The sequence below is a fragment of the Crotalus tigris genome, unplaced genomic scaffold (genome assembly GCF_016545835.1).
Source record: "Crotalus tigris isolate CLP2741 ecotype Arizona unplaced genomic scaffold, ASM1654583v1 scf7180000017987.690289119674:8195010, whole genome shotgun sequence".
NCBI classification, from domain to species: Eukaryota; Metazoa; Chordata; class Lepidosauria; order Squamata; family Viperidae; genus Crotalus; species Crotalus tigris.
The window spans coordinates 5,404,990-5,424,301 of record NW_024096758.1 but is presented as its reverse complement, the minus strand read 5'-3'; the positions used below and the strand labels follow the sequence as shown (position 1 = coordinate 5,424,301).

General features: G+C 41.2%; 1 protein-coding gene across 2 annotated transcripts; it reads left to right on the top strand.

Moving 5' to 3' along the window:
* Nucleotides 1-5,312: 5,312 nt before the first annotated feature.
* On the top strand, nucleotides 5,313-16,640 carry LOC120309171 (uridine-cytidine kinase-like 1). 2 transcript variants are annotated; one of them, XM_039346120.1, is made up of 15 exons: nucleotides 5,313-5,547; nucleotides 5,900-6,099; nucleotides 6,597-6,703; nucleotides 6,864-7,034; nucleotides 8,570-8,641; nucleotides 8,831-9,020; nucleotides 11,597-11,658; nucleotides 12,852-12,871; nucleotides 13,353-13,451; nucleotides 13,690-13,783; nucleotides 14,004-14,066; nucleotides 14,767-14,889; nucleotides 14,994-15,101; nucleotides 15,348-15,504; nucleotides 15,779-16,640. In XM_039346120.1, exons 1-15 carry the CDS (start codon nucleotides 5,399-5,401, stop codon nucleotides 15,850-15,852), a joined length of 1,689 nt encoding a protein of 562 aa, XP_039202054.1. In that variant the 5' UTR covers nucleotides 5,313-5,398; the 3' UTR covers nucleotides 15,853-16,640. The 2 variants fall into 2 exon arrangements, with proteins under 2 accessions (XP_039202054.1, XP_039202056.1); XM_039346122.1 differs by lacking the exon at nucleotides 12,852-12,871 and adding an exon at nucleotides 12,103-12,119 and having other exon boundaries at nucleotides 5,376-5,547.
* Nucleotides 16,641-19,312: the final 2,672 nt, after the last annotated feature.

Here is a 19,312-nt window from a genome sequence, read left to right as displayed (position 1 = left end):
CCCATCAGAGGTAACTCTTTAACAGGTGGGACCTACAACATACCTTTTCTGCTAGACCTAAGGCAGTGTTTCTCAACCTTGACAATTTTAAGGCATGTGGACTTCAACTCCCAGAATTCCACAGCCAGCATTGCTGGCTGTGGAATTCTGGGAGTTGAAGTCCATATGCCTTAAAATTGTCAAGGTTGAGAAACACTGACCTAAGGGGATGGGCAAATGTAACTGGAAAGAGGCAATCTCTCAAATATAATTGGCCAAGAAGACTGTGGCAGAAATGCCTTCAACCTGTCTAGTTGCTGAACACTAAAGCTGGGGAAAGTATAAAGTGTGAAGAGTGTTTGAGGCATACAGTCAGATGCAAAATGTGGGTGGATGGGGGAGGGGGAGAAGAGGCTTTTTTCCCTGACCATAAAACAAAGATCCCGGAGAGCTTCCTGTTCTGGGCTTCTATGCTTTACATTTTAAATCAGGCAGGTTTTTGGGGCGGCGGGGTGGCATTCAAAACAAATATATTAATCTTCTATTTTTCTGACTGGACTATCATATGAATCAAGCCAGCAGGAATCTATCATTGGCAGCAGTCAGCTGGGTGATTTTGGGTCAGTCATGCTTTTCACAGCCCAACCTATCTCACAAGATTGTTGTGGGCAAAATAAGAGGTGGGAACATTTTATTATTTATAATTTATATGGCCACCCATCTCAAAATTTATTATAATGCATTAAGTATGTATAGTATGCCTTGAATTGGCCAAAACCAACAAAGAAAATAAAATACAGTGCTTTATGAAATCTCAGGAGTCCTATCAGAAGCAGCAGACAGTAACTACTTTCTTAAAGCTAGATAATTTTTTTAAAAAAAGTTGAACCCTCAATCTTACTCTATCACACACTGAAGGGAACAATTAATGACTGGTTTTCCCTTTGGCAATTAATGCTGGGTTGGAGGGTAGAGGACAACAGTGACTCCATCAATTGCTACTGTGAAATTAAATTGGATGAGTTTAGATCATTGGTTCTCAACCTGTGGGTCGGGACCTCATTTGGGGTCGAACGACCATTTCATGGGGGTCGCCAAACAATGCAGTCCACCATTTTTTCCCCCTTTTCCTTAGCTGTGCTACTCCCTTTTATTCTATTGGCTTTTGAAAACCAATAGAATAGACTCTCTTGAATAGAGTCTAATTCTATTGGCTTTCAAAAGCCAATAGGAATTGTCCAGGCTGTCTCTGCCCTGCTGAGCCCGTCAAAAGTCCCATTCTGCAAACGGTGCTGCACCAGTTGAGTAGTCCACGACTTACGACCGGTTGAGTAGTCCTCGACTTATGACCGGTTGGGGGGGTCATGGCATTAAAAAGGTTGAGAACCACTGGTTTAGAAACACTACTTGGCTTGATGCTAAGGTGCAATAAAGATTCTGGGGTGCAGTAATTTATGCCAATATAGTTTTTTCTTGAATGAAAGATGGAAAAAAACACATTAATCTGACTACGAGGAAAACCCCACTGTCTTGTTTCATTCATGCTCAGATGAAATACTGTTACTTATTTCTTTTTTAAGTTCATTATACAGTGACAGACAAAGTGAACCTTTAGAATAGCATCCCCCATCCCCAGGCATTAAAGATCAAGTTTTTTTCCCCCAGGCATTGTACCTGACCTTGACATGACCTGTTATGGTTTTTTCCTGATACTTTATGTATTCATAGGTAAATACTTAATAGAATACCATTAATAACAATAGCACCCAATTGTTAGAAAAAAGGATTTGAATATGTATGATATGGTAAAGATTTTTGTCCAGAATTACTTTTTTAATACAGAATTCAAAAAATGTTGCCAATCAGTGTTTATTACTCTTGTTTAGCCCTCAAAAAACCATATCTAGTGACGCTTAAAGTGTCAAATTTAGCAGAAATGGCGAAAATTTCTGCTTACTTGAAGAATCATTCACAAGAAAGATACATTTCGGTCTGGAGAAGATGGATAGATTATATTCAGAATAAATATGGGACTAAAAAGTTCCATCTAATTTATGAGTAAATTTTAGAGTATTATTATTATTATTATTATTATAGTAGAATTTTTATTAGTTTTATTATTAGTAGTAGTATTGTTAACAATTTGGATATTGTATTGTTTAATAATATCGACGTGTTTATGTTATGTTTATTTTTAATTTGTTTATACCTATGTTAAAGGGGAGTTAAAGCGCATTATGGACTTGGTTATTTATATAGTTGGTTAATGTTAATTAGAGTTTGATTATTATATTTGTAACCCTGTACTCAGCTCTGGGAAGTGGGGGAGGGAGAGGGGGGGTTTAGGGTAGGTGGGTTTTGGGGTGTATACTGTAATTTTTATAAAACCTTTCAATAAAAAAACCATATCTAGCGACTAGCTTCAGATAATACACTTAATCAGATCGATACAAAACCTAATAATTGTGTTTGCATTGTATCTTCACTTGGTTTTAGCCTTCTCATAACAGTATCCCCAAATTTTTTACTAGACAGGCAAGTCACTATTCAATTATAGACCCACTGATCTGCCTCTGTATGTTGCTGATGATCAAATCACTCACAACAAAAGTTCTTCGCTCCATTCTGAGTATGTATAACTGCAAATGGATTCATCCTCCAAAGCTCAATTCCTTCTATAGGAACCTCTGAAATGATTTCTTCTCTGGATCTCACCCCCACTCCTATTATTCTTAGTCAATAAACATGTGGCTGCTAGTTTACCAACCTTGAAGACTTTTTCCTGTACCATCTGCCCCTTGTTTACAAAATGGTTGTCACTGTTGTGAAAATTAAAGACTTCTACCTAATCAGCTTCAACATTAGAGGAATAATAACTTCTTTCAATATATTCAAAGCATAAAACTAGGCAGAAAAATGGGTTAGATACCAGATGCTGCCTGTGCCTTCAGGTCAGTGCTGAATCCTGGTGACTGCCTATACTAGTCGCTGCAGTTTTGTTGCAAGATTTCAGAAGTGGTTTGTCACTACCTCCTTCCTAGGCCTGAGAGAGAGAGTAACAGGCCCAAGATTACCCAGCTGGCTTTGTGCCTAAGGCAGGACTAAAGGACAACAGCAGTTGAAACAGGTATTTCCATCGCTAAACAACCCCTTCTAAAGTGTGATATCCTGTGATTGCATTGCTTACAAATAACAATCCCTGCAGTTCCTGTTGCTACCATTAAGCGAATTAAGTGAGGATCATGGTTCATTAAGTAATAAGCACCTCACAACTTTTTGCCATTTGCAGGAAGTTGCTGGTCCGAACAGTTTGCAAGCATTTACCAAGAAGTTCATTATCTTAGTAAATTCCAGCCAAGCCTCTTTCTGGATTGGCACCTACAAGAAATCTTTGGAAGATTATTATTCATAACATGTAGGAAAAGCCACTTGTTCTAGTAACAAATCCCCAATCCCTTTAGAGATTTGTATGTCAAAGCAAGCACCTTGAATTTAATTTGGAAAAACACGTGTAAGCAATATAGCTTTGCCAAAATAAATGAAAATGTTGAGAAGTATCCAACAGATCATGACTGTCCCAAAGGTGCTTTTCAGAAGGCAACTTGGCTTTCCCCCCCCCTTGAAAATGAAGAGAAGCAAAACATTTTCAAGGAAATACACAAAAAAGTCCAGTTGTCATTAAGATCCCAATCAAGCCTAACAACTTCATTTCACTATTAAAAAATACAGAGGATAGAAATTAATCTTGTGACACTTAACAGCTCAATGGATGGAAGACAGCCATAATATTCAAGATGATCAGGAAACAACTTTTGATACAAGAGTAGAACAATAACAAAGCTGTGCCTTCAATCTCCAACTCCTCAATGAGAATACTATGGTTAATGATATAATATGGTAGCTAGACATCTTCTAGAGAAATAAGCTTTGCTGAAAGAAAATTGGAATTGTATCCAGGAAGGAAAAAATCTTGTCTCACCAACTTTTAGAACATTTTGAAACTGTTCCCAGGAATATAGATGAAATGATTATTGCTATTGAGAATTCAATTTGCCTCCAGTTTGATGCCAGCAGGCCTCCCAAACAATTAATTGCAAGGGAACACTGGTGGATAGGGCTATATCTCAGTCTGCTGCTTGCAGGTACTCCAGAGATCATTTGGTTGGCCAATGTGAGAATCAAACCACTGGACTTAAATGGGTCTTGCCCATGTTCATCAGGGATAGCATGTAAGCATATGGAAACTCAAGTCTTGCTTAAGAAGAATGAACATTTTCCAAAAGTATCCTTTCTTGTAATCAATTATTAAAATATCAAAAAACCTGATTGAGATGATCCAGTAAATATTGGATGGGATTATATACTGTGCTATGCCATAATGCAGTGCTGGCTGAGGGATTCTGGGAGAGATTCTGGGAGATGATGCTGAGGTAGAGAAACAACACCCTAATATATTTGCTTGGTGTTAGTTTAAATGTTGTGTAACTTAGGACTTCAGTGATTCAGTGTTTGAAATAGTGCTTTGTCGTTGAGCCAAAATGAGGGTAGACTTTGTAACACTTTAACTATGACTGGATGGTGCTATAAAACACCATAAGTTTCTGGCAGAGAAGTAACCTTAGTTACGTTGTTAGAAATTTATATAATTATGGGATGAAGTTGATGATTAGAAGCTACAGTTAGTTCAAAATGCAGAAGCCTGGTTGTTGCTGGGTGTAAACCACTGCTGTTCAGATTACTATAACATCAATGCTGCAGGCTCTGGTGACCAATACACAGCTGCATACAATTCAAAATATTGATTTTGATTTAAAACTCTATCTAGTTTAGCATCTGGGACTATCTGCCTCAAATAGATCAGGGGAGAGTAGACATTAATACTGTCCCCTAATAGCAACTACCATATGTAACATTTTTCCAATGTAGATTTGGATGGCATAATCCCGCCTTTCAGGAAAGCAGTTAAAATGAAGAGAATGGTGAACATTACTTACTTATACTGATAACGACTTACTTTAGATCACTTATGGCTGTCACTACAGATAATTTTCCCTTCCCTTTTTCACCCTGTCTTCCCCTTCCCTTTTAATACCTACCTATGACATTACACTTTCTTTTAAAAATTACATTCCATGAATTGGACGAAGCGGACGGTGATCCACGAAAGTTACACCATATTTTAATTTGCTACATTTTGGCTGTTACTCGGCAGAAAAAAAAGGGCCAGTTTCAATTCCATCCATAACGATCGACATCCAATTCTGCACGGATCTAAAAATGGCTTCCCCAAGGGAAAGTTCGGAGTCTCGACAATAAGATCTCTCTCTCTCTCTCTCTCTCTCTCTCTCCTTTTATTCTCTATGGTCTTCCTAGAACTTGACGGAACTTGCTGTTTCGCAGTGCAGGGGCGGTGTCGACAATGCCAAAACGTGGTCCTAAGCGCGCCACGCCTCGACGTTCTCCCGGCAAGCTGTGCGGCTGCAGGCAGAGGACTGGCGGGAGCATGTTCGAGATGGCGTCTGCGGACGGCGTGGTCGAGGAAGCTGTCCCGGCTGCGCGGCGTAGCAGGTGAGGAATCGGAGCCGGTTAGAGCGAGCCGGGGCATCGCAGGCGGAGCCTGAGCGAGTTGGCTGGCGTCCCTTGTCCGCCTCACCTTGGAAAGTTCCCCCGGTTTAAAATTTCCTGCCCACAGTCGCGGCCACGTACTTCTTCCGCCTCCCATTGCATTGCTTAGTTCTTCCTAAGCTCGGAGACAACGTTGGAAGCCGAGCCCCGGATGCCTCCGGAGACGGGGCATGAAGGGTGGTGTGGATTGTAGGTGGCTGGGATGACGTGCAGAAGGAGCTGCACCGTGCATGACTTTCTTTGTTGGGCGGGGCGAGTTAGTCTTCCCTAATGTGTTGGTTTCCCTCCGGCTCAGCGGGAGCAGAGGAGCCGCCTTGAACAGCCTTGTCAACCGCTTGCCGCTCACGCCGTCGCTTTCCCCAAGGAAAAGGACCACCAGCCAGTCGAAAACGGAGCCGCCGCTGCTTCGGACTAGCAAGCGCACCATCTACACGGCTGGACGGCCGCCCTGGTACAACGAGACGGGCACTCCCTTCAAGGAAGCCTTTGTCATTGGTAGGAGAATCAGGGCTACTCCTTTGTCCTGTAGATGGGAGGGCCTGTTTGAGTCCTTATGAAATTTATCCAGCAACTGGGAGCTTATGGTCACTCTTTCACTGCCTTTGGATATCTATTTGTTTCTAATTTTCTTTACCATATCCCCCCCCCTCCTTTAAATTACAGCTATTTGCATAGAATGAGATTAATATGCTGAAATAAGGTTTTTTTTAAAATCAGGTATTCTGCTGTTGGCCGTATTAGTAGTACCACGCCTGCTGGGTTTGGTTGTAATGTGTTATGTGAGCCACATCTATGCTTACCACTCTGAGTAATGCTGCTGGTGACATCTGCATGCTGGCTTCTTTCCCACTAGGGAGATTGAAGTGGAGATCATTGGAAATCAAGGCACACTAGACAGTAAAGAATAAGAGGAGAGGGAACATCTTAGGGCTGTTCCTCCAGATTATCCTCTTTTCATTAGCTTGTGTTAGTGGTGTTTTCGTCTTTCCCAGGCTTGTGTGGTGGCAGTGCATCTGGCAAGACTACAGTGGCCAACAAAATCATTGAAGCACTAGATGTGCCTTGGGTGGTGCTGCTCTCCATGGATAGCTTCTACAAGGTGGGCTGGTTAAAATATCTTGGCCCAACTCCCTCAACTCAACCCCTCTCAAAGGTAGAGATGGGAAGAAGTGAGAAAGCAGCATCTAGAAAATCACCTCTACAGTACTGATCCAGTCTGTCCTCTTCCCTGTTTTCTGATGTCTTTGGTGCTCTTCCAGGTACTGAACAAAGAACAGCAAGAGCAAGCTGCCCGTAATGAATACAATTTTGACCATCCTGATGCCTTTGATTTTGACCTGCTCATCAGTGTCCTACGAAAGCTGAAAGAGGGCAAGAGCGTTAAAGTTCCTGTTTATGATTTTACCACACATAGCCGGCGCAAGGAGTGGGTATGTTGGTGTATGAGAATGTTGCGCTATTCATAGCAATTAAATAGAATTTAAATTAAATGGAAATTAAAATGCTTCCCTTCTACCCTTTTCTGTGAGGCTGTATTATCTCCATAAGGTATTCATGATCTGGTATTCTGCAATTGGCTAAAACTGCACAAATACATAGACTTTGTTGGCTGGAGGGGTTGTTATAGGCCAGGTTGAAAGCCACCCAAGCTTCTCTAGAGAGTGCAGAATCAGCTCCAAGCATGTAGCAAACATGGCCAATAGTGTAAATTTCTGGGAATGGTTCACATGTGGAAGCCTTAGATTCCTCATTCCTGAGGTAGGTTTTCTATTCTAATGTGAAGCTGAAACATTTCCCTAAAATGATTGTATATTTTCTACATAAAGACATTAAATTGACCTACCTTAATTTTCTCAACTGTGTGGATTTCAGCTCCTAGAATTCCCCATTCATTCCACACATCTTCAAACTGCTGAGGTTGATTCTAGCCCTGTTTTTATAAAAAGCACTATTCGTGCACATTCATTTATTTGGTTACAACTTCTTTCAATTGGTGAAAACAATGCTGCAATATTTAAATTAAAAAGATTTTCTTTATCTTACCTACTATGTTTGCCTGAATTGGCAGGGATTTCTTCTTTTGGAACCAGATGAGGTTCAGATGCTGCAGGATCTTTGGAAAGAAAACTGCATTTGACTAACAGTATAAATGGTCTTCACAGAATGTCTCATTTTGTATTTTCTGTCCTAGTTCATGTAATGAATTCCATTTTGCTTTTTGAAATGCAAATTTTTCTAAAGCAGTTTCTAAGTAAAATCAAATAAAAGAACAGAATTGTGATATGATCTGAAAAGAAAGGTCACCAATATTTTTCTGATGTTATTAGTTGATTTTTTGATGTCAGCGAGAGTCCGTCTGGGGTAGGCTGTGCTGTTTTTGCTACGGTACTATAGTATTCATTGAATGCCTGATTGGTTTCATTTTGGGGACTGAAGACAGGTAATAAAATTATAGTTCTGCTCATTAGGTGTCTTTTTTCACCTGCTTGCTAGTGTAGGGGTCTGTAACTATTTTTTTAGATGGATGTAGTTAGGAGACTGAGGATGAGTATAAGAAAATGAGTATATTCACTACAAGAAAATGGCAAATAAAGTCAATAAATAAATATTTCTGGAATACAATGGACTCTTCCTTTTTTTTTTAAGGAGAAATGACTATCACTTTTTCCTGAAAGCTGATGGTCACAGGTTGAAAATGGTGCTGCTAGAGGCTTGTTTGTCTCCATAAGTGATTTGAGGGCTATATCGCTACTCCATTGGCAATTATTTCATTTGAAAGCTTTGTTAGATTGTGGAGTCTTATAATACGAGAAAGAACTTAATGTGAAAGAGAGGGCATCATATTGGAATTGACCTTGGTTACTTGTTAATGTACCCAGGAAGAACGTCTTAGATTTGAGTTTCTGGTGGGTCCTGACTTCTCTCCCCAGCTTTAATTGACACATTATTTCTCCTTTCTTTGCAGAAAACTATCTATGGGGCCAATGTAATTATATTTGAAGGTATCCTGTCATTTGCCAATAAGGAGCTTCTACAGGTATTGAATAGAACAAAGGTAACAAACATGAGTAGATGGGCTCCCTATTTAATCTGTGTCACAAATGCTTTGTGGGAAGTAACTTGTAAATGAGCCCCTCAAAGATGCAGACATTTGAATAAGTTCTAAGATAAGACTTTGGCCAGATGCCTTTGTCTCTAGTTTTTCCCTTCCTTGTGACTTCTGCAGCTCCTGGACATGAAAGTTTTTGTGGACACAGACTCAGATATCCGGCTTGTGCGGCGGTTGAAGCGGGACATCATGGAACGAGGGCGGGACGTGGCAGGTGTCATCAAGCAGTACAGCAAGTTTGTGAAGCCATCCTTTGAGCAGTACATTGAACCTACAATGCAGGCAGCAGACATTGTGGTGCCTCGAGGTGAGAGGAGGAGGAAAGGCTGTAGGTTTGTTCAAGGTGCAACTTTGGGCTGTGTTATGTGTCAGTACTCATTATAGGATACTCAGGAATTTTGAGTATGACCACTGAGACAGAATGCCTGCTTCATGTCTAAATATGACTACAATTTAGTCTCCTGGTTTCTAGTCCAGCTCCTTAGCCACCACACTAAAAATGGTTCTCATAAAAGATCTGAAAACTAACTAGATATTTAAAACAAAGATTAACCTCTATGACCAAGAGAACCATTTGCACCAAGATCTTTAAGGAACATTTAAAAAAACAGACTGATTGATTTATGGGATATAGAAAATTTAAAAACGCTGAGTCCTGCCACTGAGCTATGAATGGGAATGATGAAATATTACCTGAGATGCAGACATCCCTATTTCAGAATCTCTTTGACTTTTGAACCTACTCCCTAATTCAAATGACTTTTTTAAAATAGTGATCTGTTAATACAGTTAACAGAGATGGAAGGGACCTTGGTGGTCTTCTAGTCTAGCCCCCTAACCAAGCAGGAGATCCTATATCATTTTGGACAAATGGCTGTCTCGTGTCTTCTTAAAAACCTCCAGTGATGGAGCACCTACAACTTCTGGATGCAAGCTGTTCAACTGATTAATTGTTCTCACTATCAGGAAATTTCTCTTTAGATCTAGGTTGGATCTGTCCTTGATAGTTTCCATCCGTTACTTCTTGCTCTGCCCTTGGGTGCTTTGGAGTAGAGGTCCCCAACCTATGGTCTGCGGCCTGGGAAAGGGCTGTGGGCTCTTGGCCAGCATGCCGCGGAAATGGCTGGTTGGTGCATACACACATGGGTGCGCATTTTCCCCCACTCGCTGTAGCACCCGCGGGCCTCTTTGCACATGCGTGTAGACACAAACGGAAATGCTAGTGCGGGGCGGGTGTCCACAGTCCATTTGCGCATGTGCTGCTAGCCCGGGCGGTTTGCGCAGCCCATTTGCACATGCGTGAACAGACTGCTAGCTGCCGAGGGGGTACGTGGCTGTTTGTGTATGCACAGCATCAGCGTATACGCAAATGGGGCTGTTAGTGCCACGCCAGTGTACATGGCCCCATGCGTGCGCGGACTCACACACCAATTTTGAAGCTGTTCCTTCCCTTTGGACCTCGAGCCCGGAAAGAATGGAGACCTCTGCTTTGGAGAATAGGTTGTCCTCCTCTACTTTGTGATGGTCTGTCAAATATTTGAAGACCTCTGCCTGGTCATTCTATCCCCCTATCTATTGTGATGGCCACCCAGGGACATTATATTCAAATCAAGTACCATCTTGGTACAGTATTTAGAATTAAAACAAAAATTATGTCTTTCAGTTATAGGCAAAACTGCTTTTATTTATAGGGCAAGATTAAAGGAGCTTTCCTCATCTCAATCCACCATATTCCACAGTGCATGTCTGGCTTTTGAAAGAAAAAAAGTATGCTTAATTGCTTTGACTAGCCTGGATCTTTCTGATATGGTTGTGTAATGTAAATGAAATTCCCCATTTGCTGTGATGGGCAAGAAAATAAAATTAGATCTAACCAACACTATCTACATTTTGGTAAAGTTTTAAAACATTGAGTTTTACCAGTTACATAGCATTGTATAGGTAGGTATGAAAAATTATTCATAATTGCTTTACTATAAATCAAGTATTGGATTTCCTCTTGATGGTTTGACAGTCCCTTATGTCCCTATGCCAAATAGGCAGCAAGATGAAATAATTATTCATAGAATACATTTGAGATCTGGAGTTTGTATTGCCTTGGCATAATTCCCCCAGTTCTTGTGTCACAGTTGATGTGGCACACAGCTCTTACATATGCACAACATAGCAACGTCATAAATCACATTCTCCAATCAGTTTGAAGGGCAAAGTTTCCCTTCCTTCTGTAGCCTTTCTTATCTTAACTAATCCCCACATACATTCTTTCTCCTCCCCTCCCAACATCATCTAATTTAACTGTAAAAGTACCACACAGCTTATACAGAGAGAGTGGCTGCCTCTTCATATTTTGTCAGAGCAAGAACATTCAATGTTAGCAGCGTTGACAACTAAAACATTGCTAGGAGTGGAGAGAATTTATTCTCCCACTTCTTAAATTGCCCCCATGTTACAAGTATAGTTTAGTAATTATAAATCTGGTTAACACAGGCCAAAAAACCCGGACCCATTTTTAGGGGCCTCTTCTCCAAAGACCAAGAGCTAAATAAGTAGCAGAGATAAGTATGTGCAGCATAACAAGGTTAGTCTACTTTGGGAAAAAGCCTTAGAAGTGAAATGCTTAAAACACTCTGGAAACATGTAATAGTTATTGCTGTTGCTGCTGCAATGATAATTACTCTTAGCGTGGTTTTTCTTAACCTCGGCAACTTGGAAGATATGTGGACTGACTCCCAGAATTCCCCAGCCAGCCATTTTGGGATTTGAAGTTTACACATATTCAAATTGCCTAGGTTGAGAAACGCTGCTCTAGCAGTTGGATCCGGCTCCCATGGCTTGTTGGAGTGAATGACCAAATCTGTGACTGAAAAACATTTTTTTTCCCAGGTGGAGAGAACTTTGTGGCTCTGGACTTGATTGTTCAGCATGTTCATAGCCAATTGGAAAAGGTGAGGAGAAGTAGTTTTGGGGAGGGAGAAAACATCACTGCTGCAGAAAGCCCCATTCCCACATGATTACCCCTTCTCATTGCCCAGTATCTGCTTCTTGTTATAGCCCTGCCAAGAATTTACCCCTTTCCCATATCCTGAAAAGGCATCCAATTCCTGGCCATTGCTCCCCTATATAAGCCACAAAGTAAAGATTACAGTTCATGGGTGTTCCAAGAATCCTTCCACTCCCGATGGCCCCATCTACCACATTATTTTTGTCCCCAAATTAGTAAGCAATAGGGAGATGGGGAAGAATGGCGCCACCATTATATTATTTTAGGCTTGGCCTCGGGGCAAATGTTGCTGTGTACAGTGACCGGCTGTTCTGTTTTGTTTCACTTCCCACTACTCCCTGCCTTGTAACACTGCCTCCCGGTGTGGGTTCCTCCTCCTACCGCCCAGCGTGAAATCACAGTCAGGTATGGTGGCACCCTTAAAGAAATAGAGCTAGATCCTCCCTCCTCTTCTCTTCTCTCCCCCACCTTCTGCATCTTAGTATTGTTCTCTGACACACCCATCAAGCCAGCCAGTGGGAGAGCAGCTGGGTGTTGGGGAAGATTTGCTCGTACTATCTGGGGGGAAATAGGCAAGGAGATAAATATAGGCAGTTGCTGAGGCTGAAGATTCCTTAATGAGCACGTGCAAAATTCTGACCACTTTGGAACCTCACTAGAGCATGTTAGATTTGTGCTCTTTTTACAGAGAGTTCAGCTTTGCTGTCTTTCTTTACAATCAGATGTCTCTCTCAGGAAGGGTGCTGCTTGATAGTCTCACTTTCTCCTCCATGTCAAGGAAGTATTTATTGCCAACACTATTATTTTGTGTATAATAATATACACAATAATATACGGGACTGTACTGAATGGAGTTTCAGTACATTTTACATCCCAGCCACATTTCCACAAGTGTTATTTGCATACCAAAATGTACTTTTCAGCGAGGTTGGGATGGGGAAGTTCATTCAGTCGTTTAAGATTACTTTCAGTGAGCTACTGGGATCCCAGCTGCTCTCCCTGTTTTGGTACTGTGGGAGCATTCTGCTGTTCCTCTGCCCCATGTCTCAGGCAGGAAGCTGCTGCCTTGTTGCCCTCCTAACGCACTCTGTCTATCTGTCTCTCTTCTGTCCTGCTGGGCCTGGGCACCTGCATCAGAGGAAGCTACGCTGGCATATGTGAGGACACTTGGTCTCCTTTGGCTATTTCCTGCTGCACCTTCCTCTCCCTGTGTACTGTGTTCCATTTTGAGGGGATAATGGGAACGGAGCAAGGCTGGGGGGGTCTTCCTGCTGATATCCTGTGCTCCTGTTTTTTTAATCCAATAGTAGAAAAATAACTTACCTGTGCCTGATTTTCATGGGTGGGCACTGGAGACTTTGGTGTGCTGTAGTTGCTGGGCAAAATTAGAGCAATTTATAATTGCTCATAAGAGGTTTCGTGTCCTAGGTTACACTATTTGCCTTTTTAGAAGCAGGGAGAGGAGCTTGAATTTCCAGAATTTACTTTGGATCTAGTTTTCTTTCTTTGTGCACAAATGTTGGGGGGGAGGGACCATATGAGCAGAAATGATGTTTTGCATGCAGAGCTGCTATTGTAGGGCCAACATATACATTGCTTCTTTCTTCCATGTGACTCATCATTCTTATTTTTGCACAGAGCAGCCTTGGCTTCTGCTCATCAGGGACAACCATTGCCAACAACCTTAAGTGTCTTGGAGAGCACACCGCAGGTTCGGGGGATGCACACTATTATCAGGTACTAGGCAAGATATGTCAGTGGGGGTATGCTTGTCTCTGAGACAGCCTATAAGCCTTTGGAGAGGAAAAGTCCAGCAGTTTGTGTTTTAGCAGCTACAGAGGAACATCAGAGCTGCTTAAGGAAAAGATGAAGGGCTTGGGTTTTATAGGCAAATTCAACGCTGTCAGGTTGCTTTCGATATACATTTTCTGGGATGGAATCCTAGCATGGAATAACATTTCTTTTGCTTTTGCAGGAACAAGGACACCAGCAGGGATGAATTCATATTCTATTCCAAGCGTCTCATGCGACTGCTGATTGAATATGCCCTTTCCTTTCTACCACTCAAGGTATGTGCTTCTCCCATCATTTAACACCACACACAAACACACTCCACTTATCTTACAATGCCAGCAGAGATGCTACAGGCTGTCTAGCCTTCTATCTGCATATGGAGTTATTCTTAGGTTTTTTGGTTCAAGCATGCCTCAGCAAATAGCCTTGCATGATTGCTGATTTGGCCTTGTCAGCTCTTTCTATTCCAACCTGCAATTGTCTTAACTTTTTCAGCCAGTTACTGTAGAGACACCACAGGGAACAATTTATGATGGGAAGAGATTCCATAGGCAGCGGGTGAGTGATTTTTTTTAATTGCCTCAGAGGGGTTTGTGGGATAGTATCTTTGTAGGACAGAGAATAGGGGAAAGGTGGTGAATAGACTAATAATAGTAATAATAATAATAGTAATAATAATAATAATAATAATAATAATAATAATAATAATAATAATAATAATAATAGAATAACAGAGTTGGAAGGGACTTCAAGGTCTTCTAGTCCAACCCCCTGCTCAAGCAGGAAACCCTATACAATTTCAGACAAAATAGTTGTCCAATCTCTTCTTTAAAACCTTCTGAAGGCAAGCCATTCCACTGATTAATTGTTCTCACTGACATAAAATTTCTCCTTAGGTCTAGGTTGGTTCTCTCGATTAGTTTCAAGGAATTGCTTCTTGTCCTGCCTTCAGTTGCTCTGGAGAATAGGTTGACCCCCTTTCTTCGTGGCAGCCCCTTAGATATTGGAGCACCACTATCATATCACCCCAATACTTCTTTTCATTAAATTGGTGAAGATCAGTCTTGTTTTCTACAGAATAGGCCTTTCAGCAGTCTTGTTGAGAAAGGTCTACTTTGCTTAGTAGCTGCTGGAGATGCAGCTGGGATTTTCTTCATGCAGTCAAGCCCTCTGTCACTGTTACAAATACAGAGCAATAGATTTAAATGATTGCGTATTGACAAGGATCTTGGAAGAAAACTGTTTTCCCCTTTTATAGATCACTGGAGTCTCCATCCTGAGAGCAGGCGAGACCATGGAGCAGGCTCTTATAGCTGTCTGCAAAGATATCCGCTTAGGAAAGATTCTCATCCAAACCAATCATGACACAGGCGAACCTGAGGTGAAAAGGGGAATTGGATCTTTTGGAAGGGAGGGAGTTAATTTTGAGATGGGGCTGAGTTGTGGATAAGATTATTTTTCTTACATCTTTTCTGCTCTTGCCAGCTGCATTATCTCCGGCTGCCCAAAGAGATCAGTGAAGACTACGTCATCCTGATGGACAGCACTGTGTCCACTGGAGCTGCTGCCATGATGGCTATTCGGGTGTTGCTGGTATGTTGAAGCCCAGTAATATGAGATGAGTGGTTGTTTGGTTGGAATTTTTCTGTTGTTGATGTTGGTAAGCCAAGGCAGACTGATGAATACAGCTAATATGGAATGGGGTTGCAATCCATGACAGGAATTGATGGTTAAAGTTGTCATTGAAAATAGTTCGGAGAACTCAGAATAATTTTACCTGCAGTCTGGATGGAGTCTCAGGATCATATAGAGACTGCTCACAAGTGCTGTATCCCATAGGATCATGATGTACAAGAGGATAGGATCTTCTTACTGTCTCTGCTGATGGCAGAGATGGGAGTCCATTCTGTGGCTTATGCTTTTCCCCGTGTACATATCATCACCACTGCTGTGGACAAGAGAGTCAATGAGGAATTCCACATCATTCCTGGCATTGGTAAGCAGTTGTTGTTTTCTGACATTTTGTTTTGCTTTGGCCTATTTGGTGAGCCTGAGTGGTACAGATCAGGCATTTTCTACCTGTAGCATTCATTTTCTGATAAGAGATTTTGACCAGCTGATTTAACAATATTTTTTTTGTCTTAGGTGAGGACATTGTAGTTTGTAAGATTAACACTTATTGTTTGATGCAATGTTGTGGGTATTTCCATGGGCCGGAAAGAAGTTCCTGAGCTGCATCTATTACAAGCATGTAATTCATGTTTTACTAGGTAACTTTGGAGACCGTTATTTTGGCACAGATGGCACTATCCCCTGGTATGAGAATGACGACATGGATTGCTGACCTGATTCTGCTGGACAAGGCTATGTTTCTTGAATATTGGGCGTTTCTTCTTGGCTTGACTATGGGCATAATGCTATTGCCTTGGTCCTTTCTTTTCATAATTACAAGCTCTACTAGACTGCTCAGCAATGGTGCAATTTTGATAGCACTTCCTGCTATAATACACCAACTGGGATGGAAACATTTCTGCTGCTGCTACCTTCCCATTCACAGTCTCCATATTTATTGGTATTTATTGGGGCACACATAGAACTGTAGTACTGCTTCCCATCCTTTCAGTGCTGATTAGCTTCAGCAGCATCTTGTCCCCTATCAAGGATGCTGTAAGAAAGTGTATCCCTGCAAATCCATTGGATTTTTCACTCACCTAGTGACCTATTGTGCCCTTTTATATGTGTTTCCTGACTGACTGAGTGCAATGCAAGCAGGCTTCTGCACTTTGGCCTGGGGTTCCTCTATAAAAAAATTTGATGCTGACTTATTCAGGATCCTGTGATCTTGATAGCTGTGTGTAAATTGCACTTGTCCTCCCTAATTTGTGACTGCACAAGCATTTGGGACCATAGCGTTGCAATAAGAGACCTCATACTAGAAGTAAGTGCTCTACGCCCCCAAAGTCAGTACTACTATTAGGGAAAGCCAGAGCTACATTTGCCTTCCAAACTAAAAGTAACTATTGGCCTAACATTAAGCCCCCAGCCTGCATTCCCTTGTCCTGATATGTTTTTCAGTACTGTACTCAGCTGACTTGTTTTTTTTTAATGCCATAATAAAAAATTACAGTGCTAGTTGGCTTTATCTTTTTGTAATGGGGAATGTCTTAGTTGGATGTCTTTCAGATGAAGAGAGGGAAATATGGAGATGTCATTTGCATCTTATTTGCTCAGTGGTTTAATTTCAGGAAAAAATTGAATCATAGTATCAGAATAAAAATTAAACCACGCAATACAACTGAATTATAGAATATCTTGGAAAAACTACAAATTATAATTAGCGCCTAGGTGAAGTGTTGTACTATTGTCCAGTGACAAGGCGTTGAGCTCAGCTCTATGGCATCTAACATTGCTGCCTATATCCAAGGTTTGGTAAACTGAGGAGGATAAGCACCTGGTTACTAGATTGGAATTGGCAGGATCTGTTGTTCAGTAGGAGCAAAACCATTGCAAAACTATGTCCCCAGTCCCTACCTTCTTGGTCTAGAAGGAAGTCATTGTATGAAGTGCCATTGAATTGTGCCAGAAAGGCAACATCCTCTATTCAAGTCCAGACAGGGGTAATTCATTGGAGCAACAAATATTTTCAATTCCCTATCCAAATCAGGAAAGGACCAAGACAGTCCACTTCAGGATTATTTACAGATGCAATTTCTATGACTTCAAAAAAAAGAGACTTTCAAAGCAAAAGGTAGTGTCTTCGAGAGGGGGTGAGGGATTCACCACTGTTGTTCTCAAGACAAGTAAATTCTCTGAGGTATTTAAGGTAAAAAAAGGTAAAGGTTTCCCTTGTCCAGTTGTGTCTGACTCTAGAGGAATCTCCATTTCCTAGCTGAGGGAGCCAGCATTGTCTGAAGACGAATCCATGGTCATGTGGCTGGCATGACTACTATACACCAAGGTACATGAAATGCTGTTACTTTCCCACTAAAGTGGTATCTATTTGTTTACTTGCATTTGCTTCCTTTCAAACTAAGGTATTTACCACCTCAAATTCAATACACAGCTGCCTGAAAAAGCCAACAGAAGCACAGGTCCATGCCACAGTAGCAAAGCTGTTACTGCTAAGAATCTTGTCCATAAGATCTAAAGAAGCCAAAGTAACTCTACAAGGTGTCCCAGTTATGCCACTTGTTCCTGCCAAAACAAGTGATTTTGACAGCAAATAGCATGCAAAAATGTCAAAGCATCTTGAAGAGAGATTGGTCACCACCCATTCTTTTCTAGTAAAGCACGGGATATCTTGATGTGATCAGATGGCATTCTACCAGAGCAGTAAATGGAGAAGTACTGGCATTTCACAAACATACCTATATGTATGTTTAATCAAATTCCAGTTTCTGCCAGCAATGTTCAATGCATCATCTTTCAATATATCCCAGAGCTGCTCAGTAAAACGGAACCTTCCAGGATCTGCAGTTAGAAAGGCCGCTTGGGGGCAGTTGTATTCACCTTCTTCATAACCACATTATAGAGACTGATAAATCTTGTGATGGAACTACCCAAAACTCAGCAGCACTTTTTCGTGCGGCTGCTGATAAAAACAGGATCGCCAACGTCCGATAATGGATATGGCACAAGAAGAAGATATTAAAAAAAAGAGATCCATAAAGTGACTAGAACAAATTATCCATCCTTTGTCCTTGTGAACTCAGTGATACTGGTAAGATGGATAAGACAAAAGTCAAACCCGATTCTGCCCAATTCCATCAGATGCAAATTGACCCACCTTGCCCAAGATAAAAGCTCCCTGCAATCCCATCTAACCAAAGAATAGAAGCCTCCTCGCCAACTCGCAGTACAGCCGAGGAATAACCCTTAACAAGGGAATTGCAAGGTAAAGAAATCCCAACTGTTAATGACCTCAGCATTCCATCTCCTTCCCAATGGACTTCCCTGGGTGTGTTGCCCTCCCAAAAGGCCCGCTTTGTCTAATAGAAGACCTAACTCCATGGACAGGATAAGAATCTACCCAGTTTTCCAAACTGGCCAGCCAAGCAGATCTCAAGGATTTCCCTACTTTCTTTAATACCAAGCAATATACTTACAGTTATAATTTATTGCAGATAATTGTTTCCTTTGGGTTGTGACTGATCTATTTTGCTTATAAGAGATCTCTAACATAAAGTAAAAATGTTGGTGCAGGCAATCCTCGATTTATGACTGCAATTGAACCCAAAATTTCTGTTGCTAACTGAAAAATTGGTTAAGTGAGTTTTGCCCCAATTTACAACCTTTTTTGCCACAGTTGTTAAGTGAATCACTGCAGTTAAGTTAGCAATCCAGTTTTTAAGTAAATCTGGCTTTCCCATTGACTGCTTGTCAGAAGGTCACAAAAGGGACTCACATGACTCTGGGACACTGCAGCCCACATAAATATGAACCAGTTGCCAAGTGGCTGAATTTTGATCACGTGACCACAGGGATGCTGCAACAGTTGTAAGTGTGAAAAACGGTCATAAGTCATTTTCTGTGCCTTGTACCTTCAAACAGCCACTAAATGAACTGTTGTAAGACTACCTATATTCTGCAGTATTACAAATAGGCCCACAAAGTTATAATCTAGAGAAGCTGCTCTCTGGAGTAAATTGAAACTTTACCCCGTTTGGATTGCAATTTGTCAAATCCGAATAGTTTTGATTGTTCACATTATGCTAAACCAGGATTTTAATCACGACTGAATAAACCACAATTGGTTGAATTCATACACCTCGATCAGTCAAAATCAAATACCTATGATACCTCAT